Here is an 11,382-nt window from a genome sequence, read left to right on the forward strand (position 1 = left end):
AAACATTCCAAATGGATTAAAGGAGCTCTGTGCAAGACTGTCACCATAATCCAGTCAGTAAGACCTGGACTGAACGTAGAGTTTTCTTTCTTTCTGAACCAGAGGCTGGTGATAGTCTTACCAGGGGTAGCTACAGAGGATCTTCTTGAGGAACAGAGAGGCACTTTGGGACACGTTCTGGTAGAGTTTGGAGAGGTCGAACTTTACCGCCTGGATCCTGGCTTCAGTCTCCTGAGGATCGACGTCCATGAAGGGAGATCTGCCACTCAACCTGAGGAGTGAGAGAGAGTTTTGGACCAGAACCTTAACAACGAGGATGGATTCGATTAATTAAAAATGCTAACGAACAACCAAACTTGGACAAAGAATATTCTGGATCATATTTTTTCTCATATTTAAGAAGGAAAAGAAAATATATATTTTAGTTTAATGGCAACCCAGACGGACAGAGAAGGAAGAACAAAGAACATTGTTCTATTTTCTTCTCTCTGTATAAAGGACCTAATGAACGAAGGCTGTTAAAGCAGAACTCACATGAGGAAGGTCAGAACGCCCACACTCCAGATGTCAGTTGGAGGTCCGACTACGTCACCTTTCAACATCTCTGGAGCTGCATGAAAAAAAAAAAGTCAATATATCGTTGTGTCTATAGTATTGCAGTATATTGCAGTATTGTTGCCCCTGTAGATTCTTTCTACTTCTAACCCTTACACATGTACTCCAGTGTTCCAACGGGGGGGTTGAACTGCTTGAGGAAAAGAGGGTTGAAGTTCTGAGCACTGCCAAAGTCAATGATCTTGATGACGTTCATGTAGGTGACAATAATGTTCTCTGGTTTGATGTCCAGGTGGAGGATGCGTCGGTTGTGAAGGTAGTCCAGACCCTGGAGGATCTGCAGGATATAGTTGACCACATCATCCTCAGAGTAACGGAATCTGGAAGACAACGCACCGGTGTTTACGTTGACGACAAAGGTTGTTTTTTTTTTATTTCTACAAGGTCAGACTGTGAGCGGGCTGTACCGGTCTATGATGCTGTGGAGCAGCTCTTTTCCGCTGCAGTACTCTGCGATGAGCACCAGGTAGCGTGGCGTGACGTAGGCCTCGTGCAGAGCCATGATCCTGTCATGATGAAGAGACTTGAGGATGTCATACTCCTGCAGCACGGTCTGCTTGGTGTCCGCCTCGTACGGAACAATCTTGGCCATGTACAGGTTTCCTGTGGCGTTCTCTCGGCACTCACGGATCACGCCAAAGCGCCCCCTGTAGGAAAGGGGAAGTAACAACGCAGCAAACCATGATTTACTTATGTTTCTTCATCTAAAAAACACCTGAAGCCTCTTAACAAAGAACGAAACAAAAAAACACTCTCTCTGTTTTGTTCCAGTAGTACAGTAGTCTCAGGAGTGCTCTGGCGCCCCCCAGGGGGAGTGTACCACACACTGTTTGGTTATAAAAACCTTCTGTTCTGTAAGCAGTTGTTACCTTGCTTTCTCGTCCATGAAGGTGTAGGGTTTCTGTGGAACTCCCTGCCGCAGAGATCCCTCACTGGCTTTGCCCACCGGTGTCCTGCGTCCAGACGGCGTGATCCGCCCCGATGGCGTCAGCCGTCCAGATGGGGTGGCCCTGCCGTCAGCTCCCTGCAGCACCACAGGCGTCAGGCTCTGCACCACCACCACGGGCGGTGAGAGGGTCGCAGGTGTGACTGTTGCTGCGGCGGTTGTTGTTGTTGTTGTTGTTGAAGTGGGTTGACAAATCGGAGGAGGTCGTGCGGGTGCCGCCGGCACGTACACCGGTAGAAGGTTTCCCGATGACGGCAGCGGGGGGGGGGTCTGGGGAGGGGGGCTTGGTGGTTACACTGGGGGGCGCAGTCATAGGACTTCGAGGTTTGGGAGGAACAACAGGCGGTGACGTCAGCTTGGTTTGGGGTTTGCTGACGCTGATGCTCAGGGTGGTTTTGGCTTTGGCTGGTGTGGTTTGGACGCTTGTTGTGGTGGCGGTCTGAACTGCAGGTTGAGCGGTTGTAGCTGCAGTAACAGAGGAAGTGACGACTGGAAGAGGCTCAGCAACTTGAACGGCAGGTTTGATGGTTATCGGAGAGGAAGTCTTAGTCACTGATACAGTGGGAGCTGAGGTAGAGGGGGGCGGAGTCAGAGCGACCGTCACCGTAGAGTTACTTGGAGCTGGTTTGATAAGAGGCACTTTCATGGATGACATCATCACAACAGGGGGAGCAGGTGACGGTGCAGAGACGGTCTTCACCACCACAGCAGCACTGGATTTAACTGGTTCTTAGGTTAGAACAGACAGTGAAAAAAAAAACACAAGTCAATTTTGGTAAACACAAAATTAAAACTTTTATCTGTGACGTTCCCGTTCGGTCTGGATGTTGGAAACACCTACCTGAAGGCTCCAGCCTCACCAGCTGGGAGACGCTGCTGTAGGGGCCCTGGCCGGCCTTGTTAACGCATGCCACCCTGAATCTGAATGAGCCCCCTGCTGGCAGGTCAACTACATTGTAATAACAGTCAGCAACCCCTGTGGCCACAATCAGCCAGTTGGTTTCACCTGTGGAGGAAAATCAGGTCATAATATTCACATCAGGACTGAATGGGAACTGAAACACATTTCAAATCTCAAATTTCTAATAACCTTCAGTTTTCCGTTCCAGGGAGTACGTGCAGGGAGCCATGGTGTCAGAGGGTCTCCACAGCACCAGAGCAGTGTTGTTATACTTCTGTGGAATCTCTGGAGTTCCAGGGCGGTTGGGCAGACCTGGGGACGCATCGCAGGGATGTTTTATTTACAGTTATTTTACAGAGATTTTGACATTTTGACAACTGCGTGTTTTCTTTCTCCTTACGGGCAAGAGATATTGTGCACGAGCTGGACATGGAGGCCAGCGGGTTCGTAGCCACACACTCATAAACGCCCGCGTCCTTCTTGGTCGTGTGCATGATCATCAGCAGCTGCCGACCGTCAGGGCAGGCAATCATGTTCATCCTGGCATCGATCTCCAGGGGCTTCTTGTCTGAGGGAACGAACGCGCAAAATTTTTTTTAAAAATCCATCAGACAACTCTCCTTTTGTAGAATTCTGAGAGCCGTATTTAACCATCTGAAAACTCCACCTTTTATCCAGTTGACTTGTGGGTGGGGGCTGCCAGCCGGCAGACAGCTGAGTGTCACTGGGTCTCCCTCCAGCAGGACATGATCTCTCAGCTTGATGTGGAACACTGGAGGGAAGTCTGACAGCGACAGCCAGAGACAACAGAACAACAGGCATATATTTATACATATAACCAGCACATGTACAGCACATACATCATACCAACCCACACACAGCCACGCCCACTACTAGTTTCTGTTGTGTACCACTGCAGTCAATGTTTCCTAACGCGTCACCGACCTGAGGCTAGCTTGGAGTATTGACGTGATCGTATGGAACTGTTTTCTCTGGAGATTGCCGATGGTATGTCAGGCTGTGACACCGTCTTGTCTCGCCTCCCTCTGGTCAGGCCCCATCTATCCCAGCGAGATCTGTGCTCCACCTCCACACCTTTTAGAGAGAAAAAATAAATAATAAAAGTTTATATAAAAATAACAATTATTGACAATGAAACGTGAAGGTTGAGTTTTTTTTTTTTTTTTTAAATACCTCTGGATGTGTCGGCTCTCAGAGGAGACATGGTGTCTAAAGACTCTGATGAGGTACCAGTCTGAGCTGCTAGCTGGTTTTGAACGTTCGGTACCTTAATATTTCGGGTCTCTGATGTTGCACGACGAAGGATTGACAGAATGGGTGTTCTTTTTTGTTCCTTTTCCTCCAAGGACCGCCTCTCCTCCGAGTAGCTGCGAATTCTGGTAGAAATCCCTGCCACTGTCGATTCAATCTTCCTTCGCATCGCCAACACTGGGGATTCATTAGGTTTTTTCACCTCTTTTTCATCCTGATCAGCTGAGGGATCTGCAGGTTTGTCCGTGCGCGTCATCTCCACTTCCTTCTTGTCCTGTGATCCTCTTCGGCCAAGAGACCAAGACAGCCTGCGTCTGGAGGCACCTGAATCCTCTTCCTTGGTGGAGTCTTCTTTGCGTTCAGTGGATGGAGATCGTTTCAGGCGCATGGAGAGTCTCCTCATGAAGCCTTGGTCTTTCTGAGCTTCACGGAGATCCTGGACTGACTTGGACTTCTCTTCTAGTCTCCTTGGGCCCAGTTCCAATGGTGCACCAATTGGTCCAGGTCTGTATATCTCTTCACCAGCCTCTGTGGAGTCAGAGGACGCCAGGGACTTTTCATCGTTCCTGGACCTGGATAAAAACTTAAGACTCCTCGAAAGAGAAGATTCACGCTTTTTGAAGCGAGCCTCAAAGACTTCTTCAGAGGTAATGTCTTCTAAATCTGCTCCGGCCGAAAGCTCTTGTTGTGAGGAAAATTGTGTGGCCAACCTCGGAGGGCTGGGTTCTTTTGAAATCAACTCTGGTGATGCTACCCTTGAGTAAACAGCCGGGTGTTCTGTGGATGACGCGGAGGCCGGCTTTGTCAGGGCTGAGGGTACGTTGGCCGTGGAGGGTGTGGACAGAAACGTTTCAGTCAACGCTGCAGGTGTCGACGAGGCTGGAGCGGTCGGTGTTGACGACTCACTGACGGGCTGGAGTGAAGGAACCATAATGGTTTGCATGATACTTGCGTATGCTGAAGTCGTTCCATCTGGAAGAACAACACGTGGAGGAAGTGAGGGTGTGACGTAGGTGGGTACGACACTCGTTGGGGGATGAGAATTCTCCTGTGTTGGGCTCAGCACCACTGAGCTTGTGGTTCTAACCATCTCAGATGACGTATCTGTCATATGAACCTCTTCTACTTCTTCTACCTCTACTCATATGAACCTCTTCTACTTCTTCTACTTCTTCTATCTTTTCTACACTAACATCTACATTTTCCTTTTCAACGTCAGAAACACTGACAACTTTTTCCTCTTCCATGACCTCCTCACTTTCTTCACACTCTTTTTCATTCACTTTTTTCTCATCCATTTTCTCTTCTGGTTCAGAGGACTGGACCACAGAAGGAGGCGTGGGTACTCTTTGGTCCACGTACTCGGCTTCAACCATGGGTTCCTCTGATATACTCATATCCTTTTCTGAGAAGCCACTGGTGCTCGACCTTTCATCAAAGTTACAGTCTGTAGTCAATCCATCCATCTTCTCACTCGTTATCTCATCGGTTTTTATCTCTTTTTCCATTAATGATTCTTCACTTTCAGTTTTAGTCGGGCTTTCCTGCACCACAGATTCTGGAGTGGGCGGTCTTGGCGACGGTTCTCTCGGAGTCACTGGACGAGAATTTAGGTTGATTTGCTCAGTTAGAGCTGACATAGATATGGCTTCTTTCAGCCTTCGTTCCTCGGTCTGTGCCAAGGGAATCTCCAGGGGAGCTCCTGACCTGCGGTGGAGGATTATAGGCTCTGAGTCGCCTTGACTAAAAGATGCACTTTTGCGCAAAACTTTAGACTTGGAAACATCATCTCTGGGAGAGTCACTAGACGCAGCTCTAACGAGAGGTGGCGGACATAAACGATTAGTCCGCGTGAACCGATCTGAAGATATCGGTCGTTTCTCCTCACCCATCCCCAATGTTTCCAGCAGTGGCCCTCTGAGTCCGCTCATCTTGTTGTCCACAGAACCACCGCGCAGCAGTCGCTGCCTCATCATTTCCAGTTTAAGTGCGTAGTCCTCCTGACTCATTTTGGTGGTTCCTGGGCTGGGGCTTCTTCTCGGCAGTTCCATGGAGACGGCCTTTTTCAGAACTTTCCTGCCGTTTTCTTGACTTCCTTCTCCAGCTTCTTCCTCTGGTTTGATACGGAGCAACAAGGCACTGTCAGCTGAGCCCCCCCGTCTGAGTTCCCCTCTGCGTGGTCCACTCACTGGTTTGTCTGACTCCACGCTGGACCCTCTCTGCAGAGGTTTTCTCGACAGCTCTGACTTCTGGGGCAGCTCCGCCGGCGGCTCCTCGTCCGAAGAACTCTTGTCATTGTCTTGCGATGACGCCCTTCGGTACCGGCTCTTTGCTTTGCTTGAGACTTCAACAGTTTTACCTATTTCTGGAGCTTCACACTCCATCATCTCCTGAGTTTGAACAGGCGACCCTGACGATGTACCGTTCCCGTTCATCTGTCTGGATTCACTGTCGTTGGTCTGGATATCAGTCAAAGAGATCCTGGATCCAGAGAATTCCATGTGCAGGGGCATCGGGATAAACGGCAGCTCGTCGATATCTTCATCGGAATCTGAGGACGATGATGGCAGAGGTGAACCCCCTTTGAGATGCCTGGCAACGGCGATGGATATATGATTGGAGGAATCGTCCAGCAGTTCAGGTATGGACCTCAGGACCATTTTGGATTTGTAGCTGATGAGGGAACGCTGAAAAGACCAGAAGAAATGTATGACATATTTGAAATGAAACAGACGATGAGGTGAATAATGTGCAAATAAACTGCCTCAGAGGAAATACCTGCCACTTCCTTCTCAAGACAAACTTTTTAAGTGCCTCTGTACTTATAGCCTTTCCTTCACTGGTTGTCTGTAAGGAAAACAAAAATTTAAATTTAAAATTAAATGTTTCAATCGATAAAATACTTTTTTTTGCTGTGGAAGGAAGTAGTGGATAAATGGAGGTTTTACCTTGAACCACGGGTGTCTGAGACACTCCTGGGTGTCTGGTCTCCTACAGACAAATAAAGAGTTTATTTCAGTCAATTTAATTTTATAATAGTTAACTTATCATTTATTGAAAAATGTGTTTTTTTTGTGAATATTCACTGAATAGCTTTAGAATATTTACAAAGTAAATGATCAAAGTCTTTGTGTTACTCACAGTCGGTCGGCTACCAGCAGCTTTATAATAAAACCTTTGGCCTCCCGGCAAAGGTCGGCAAACATGCTCTCCTCGAAGGCCACGTTATAGTTCCTGATGTTCAGCACTGAACTGCGGTCGTTTTCACCCGCGAATGGAGAAACTCCTGTCAGACTGACGACAGAGACGAGAACTTTAATCACCAGCGTCAAAAAGAGTCAAAAAGTTCTAAGACAGATGGGATCATCAAGTGTTTAGTTATCCAAATTTGAATGAAATTAATTTGTCTTCCTCTATTAGAAATAACTCACCACAGATATGCAATAACTCCCACTGGCCTGCACACACACACACACAAAAATAAGAAGATAAATGAAAATGTTATTACGACAATAAAACATGTTTTTATTTTTTTAAATGAAAAGTCTTTCTACCAAATATCTGTCGCTCTTGACACAGGCGTCTGGTTGACTATTTCTGGTGCCACAAATTCTGGCGTGCCATATTTACAGTACTGGGCCTCGTCAGGCGTGGTCATCACCGCATTGCCAAAGTCACAGATTCTGACTTGGTCAGAACGTGGATCTGCCATTAAGATGTTATCAGGCTGAGGAGAAAATGATTAATGAATGATTTTTGATTTAAACGCCAACTGTTGTATGTGTTAGTTTTAGTGATATTTATTTCAGTGTAATTTATACAATCGTTGATTAACCTTGATGTCCAGGTGTATGATGCTCTGATGATGGAGGTAGTCCAACCCCTCCAGCACCTGCTTTATACATGACTGTACCTGGTTCCCAAAATACAAATGTGTTAGTAACGTTGTCAATTTTTCTGCCACTAAATTTCATTGATTCGTTTATTTTTTTCACTAAAAATAATAATTAATATTTTTGCAGAACTTACATCAGAATCCATCACCGTTGATTTCTTAATAAACCGGTCCAGCAGCTCTTCATGACATCTTTCAAGACGTGTTAAGGTTATTGTGAGTGGCAGGGGTTCTCAACCTAGGGTGCACGTGGCACAGATGGTACCCTGTGTTCCCTGTTCTAGTATCAATCGTATCAATGAAGAAGGATACAGTTCTGTGATGATGACGACTGTATTTTTTTTCTGAAAGGCATCGTGAAAGTAAAGCAGTCTTTCGTGGTCAAGCTTGGAAAGCAGGTTCATTTCTCTCACAGCTGACGTTTTCTTCTTGGCCCGTGTGGAGATGAATTTCGCTGCGTACTCCGTCTTGTCCACTTTCTGGGTCACACGTTTGACATAGGAGAATGCCCCTCTGAAATAAAGATGAAGGGATGAGCTGAAAATGATTCTTTTTTTAAATTCTGATTATGTAATTATTAGCCTCATCAGTGTAGACCACAGCATTGGTCTGTAAAGTCATTTGGTTGTTGTTTTTTTTATTTGAAGTATCACATGACCTTTTGGTGCAATGACTGCCATGTTTTACCATCGATACTACAAGTGAGACGTCCAAACTCTATGGTAGGACAACGACAAACTGGACTGCACCGTGTTTTTATGTAAATGTTATTAGTTTTCGTGCCACTTTAACCCCTTACCTGCCTATTTCTTTATGGACGTCATAGTAGTCGGTCAACCTTCGCATTTTCCTCAGAATAGTCTCCTCATCATCCACGGAGTCCTCCTTACTTTTAGCTACGGGACAAGAGAGCGATTAGGTTTCGATAAATGAAATTACTCAAAATACATGAAAGTTTTTTTTTTTTTATGTCACCACCAGTTACCTTCGTGAACCGTGAGCTCGGCTTTACAAGACACAGATCCTGCCAGGTTCCTGGCGGTGCAGGTGTAGACTCCAGAGTCCTCCGGTTGTGCGTTCAGGATCACCAGGGAACATTCGTTATCATCGTAGACAAAGGTGAAATGACTGCCCTCGGACAGCAGGACGTCGTTCTTAGAAAAAAATGAAAACAGGTTCTGGTTCAGGATTACTTTACACACTGAGATAAAAAAGGAAAAAAGTCAAATTTGTTCAAAACAAACCTTGAACCACAAGATGTCAGGAATGGGTTTGCCTTCCACGACCACAGCAAATTGTGGTAACTCTCCAGCGCAGACGTCCAGGTCCTCCATGATGGTTTCAAATGTTGGTGGCGCTGCAGGCGGAGAAGCATTAAAGCATTAAACTGGACACAGACCAAACGACGACACAGACGGACAGGTGTTTGGACCTGCAGTACCTGCCATCTCCACACTGAAGGTGCAGCTGTCGTTGCCATACTTGTTAGAGGCCATGAACAGGATTTCTCCCACATCAGAAGCCTTGACCTTCAGCAGCTTCAGCGTGTGCTGGTCGTCATCCGGCATCCCCATCTCATACAGGCCCGGCTTACTAGACAGCACCTCCCCCCTCCTGGGAAAGATATTTGTCGAGATGTATTGACACAGATCCTTCATTTGTCTGAGTGAAAACACTCTGCCCTTGTTATCACCTCTGCATCATTTGTCCTAACCTTTTACACCTGTCTCACTCTCATGTTTTATATATACTGTACATCAAACCTTTTAAATCATAATAAACCCTTCAGACTAGACACAGTTACCTCTTCCAGATGACAACAGCGTTGACGTGACTGATGGTGACGGTGATTGTGACTGACTGGTTCTCCATCACATAAACAATCTCTGGCTTATCCATGATCACAGGGGACTCCTGGAGATAAGGACCTGAAAGGAAAGAAAGGACAAATGATGATTAACCCTATCGTATCGTGAGTTGAGTGTATTTTTTTTTCATCTCTATTCTGGGATAAAAGAAGTAAAAAGACACCTCTGTCCAGAAGCTGCACTGGGTCAGTTGCAGGAGAAGGTTTGCTGAAAGCCTTGGAAGTGATGGTCAGAACTCTGAAAGCATAACGCACGCCTTTGGAGAGGGTGGTGATGGTGTAGGTGGTGTCCTTCAGACCGGAGGCGATGATGGTCCACTGGATGGAGCCCAGGGCTTGTTGTTGAATGGCATACATCAGCGAGCTGGGGTCTGAAGAAGAGTCACAAAACTAATTAAACAAGAAAAATGGGAGCTGCAGATAAAAAAGACTGGAGAGGATTTGCTGTGATTTAAAATTTTTGTTAATTTTTAGAGGTTGATAATAATGATCAAACTGAAGGTAACATTTTAATTAAACGCCTCAAACACTTAGAGCCAATTTCAACGATTCAAATCAGAAACCTTGGAAACAAAAAAAGATCAGTCCTGGGACTTTCTGATTCACCCTCTTGCTCTCGTTTCCTCAGTCTCCTGATTTAACCATTTTATAATGTTTGTACCAATAGATGGGTCCAGGCGTCTTGGTTTCTTCCAGCTCAACGACACAGTTTTTCCAGTGATTGACTCAACCACAGGCATCCCATCAGGAGGATCAGGGAGGATATCTGAGGACAGTGGGACACAGCAGTACTGAGGATTATGGGAGATCCTCTCAGTCAGTGTAAACTGTGGACCAAAGCTTCAGTTGGAGGTGATGCACTGGTACCTGTCACATAGAGATGAGCATAGCAGGTCGCCTTGCCTACTTTGTTAGAAATGACACTCTTGTAGACCCCCCCGTGGGCGTGGCACACAGAGCGGATGACCAGACTGTGGATGTCGTGGACTGCAGAAGGAAACAGAAAAGGAGTTTGTGTATCTTTGGAACCACAGGTGGATCGAAGCGGATGAAGAAACTCTTACACTGAGTCATCTTTCTGTCCTCCGTGCTGTCGATCCTTTTCCCGTTGTGGAACCAGACGATTGTTGGGTAGGGTAAACCGGCCACTTTACATTTCAGCACAGCCTCCTTCCCCTCGATGACGTCCAGATCATAAAGAGGTTTGATGAAGTCCGGCATGGTCAGACGCTCCATCTCGTTCTCCGGCACCTCCGGTTCCTCAGGGATGGACGGCATCTTCTCCAACTTGGCCCTGAAATAAAAACAAACAAATAAACTCTGACCGTTGTCAGGTTCCCACAGAAGTCCATCCTAGAATGGAAGGGAAATGCCTTACATTTGTGAGGAGATAGCTGGCCGTGGTTCTTGGATGTAAAGTTCCGCCGAGCTTTCGGCCTCACCGTGACGGTTACGGGCGATAACGGTGTAAAATCCCTCATCGTCATTGGTCACATGGGAAATGATCAGAGAATGGCGGCCTCCTTCCTGAATGATACGGACATCCTCACTTTCTGAGAGCGGATGGTCTAAGGAGAGAAACAAGACTGTGTCACAAAGCAAAGCAATATATTGAGGGTTTTTTCCCCCCCTGGTGTAACTGAAGTCTACATTTGGAATCACTAGAGAAGAAAGAAAAGAAAAAGAAAATCCCACTGATTTACCGTTTACCTGTGATGCTGCACTCTTCGTTGTTTTCTTATAGTTTTTAATGGTTGTTGTTTTGAATTAAAGATATATTTATAAAGGCATTTTAAAACAACATCCTACCAAAGTGAGTCCACGTGACCGAGGGTGATGGCGTCCCACTGACTTTACAGTCGAAACGAGCATTTCGTCCTTCAATC

General features: G+C 46.4%; 1 protein-coding gene across 1 annotated transcript in view; it reads right to left on the reverse strand.

Moving 5' to 3' along the window:
* LOC103392451 (striated muscle preferentially expressed protein kinase-like) overlaps positions 1 to 11,382 on the reverse strand; it is a 24,714-nt gene that overhangs the window by 2,234 nt on the left and 11,098 nt on the right. The window contains 32 exon segments of the mRNA XM_025063805.1: positions 122 to 271; positions 535 to 610; positions 712 to 935; positions 1,023 to 1,262; positions 1,485 to 1,799; positions 1,801 to 2,290; positions 2,403 to 2,567; positions 2,652 to 2,774; positions 2,863 to 3,030; positions 3,130 to 3,246; positions 3,408 to 3,557; positions 3,657 to 4,869; positions 4,904 to 6,421; positions 6,513 to 6,581; positions 6,683 to 6,725; positions 6,876 to 7,028; positions 7,166 to 7,192; positions 7,289 to 7,461; positions 7,570 to 7,647; positions 7,764 to 7,821; positions 7,942 to 8,142; positions 8,429 to 8,525; positions 8,615 to 8,783; positions 8,874 to 8,986; positions 9,071 to 9,243; positions 9,434 to 9,557; positions 9,661 to 9,867; positions 10,158 to 10,262; positions 10,364 to 10,483; positions 10,561 to 10,790; positions 10,875 to 11,064; positions 11,306 to 11,381. Coding sequence (XP_024919573.1) covers positions 122 to 271; positions 535 to 610; positions 712 to 935; positions 1,023 to 1,262; positions 1,485 to 1,799; positions 1,801 to 2,290; positions 2,403 to 2,567; positions 2,652 to 2,774; positions 2,863 to 3,030; positions 3,130 to 3,246; positions 3,408 to 3,557; positions 3,657 to 4,869; positions 4,904 to 6,421; positions 6,513 to 6,581; positions 6,683 to 6,725; positions 6,876 to 7,028; positions 7,166 to 7,192; positions 7,289 to 7,461; positions 7,570 to 7,647; positions 7,764 to 7,821; positions 7,942 to 8,142; positions 8,429 to 8,525; positions 8,615 to 8,783; positions 8,874 to 8,986; positions 9,071 to 9,243; positions 9,434 to 9,557; positions 9,661 to 9,867; positions 10,158 to 10,262; positions 10,364 to 10,483; positions 10,561 to 10,790; positions 10,875 to 11,064; positions 11,306 to 11,381 — 7,355 coding nt within the window.

This window comes from Cynoglossus semilaevis, chromosome 16, assembly GCF_000523025.1.
Source record: "Cynoglossus semilaevis isolate Cse_v1.0 chromosome 16, Cse_v1.0, whole genome shotgun sequence".
In the NCBI taxonomy this organism is placed as follows: domain Eukaryota; kingdom Metazoa; phylum Chordata; class Actinopteri; order Pleuronectiformes; family Cynoglossidae; genus Cynoglossus; species Cynoglossus semilaevis.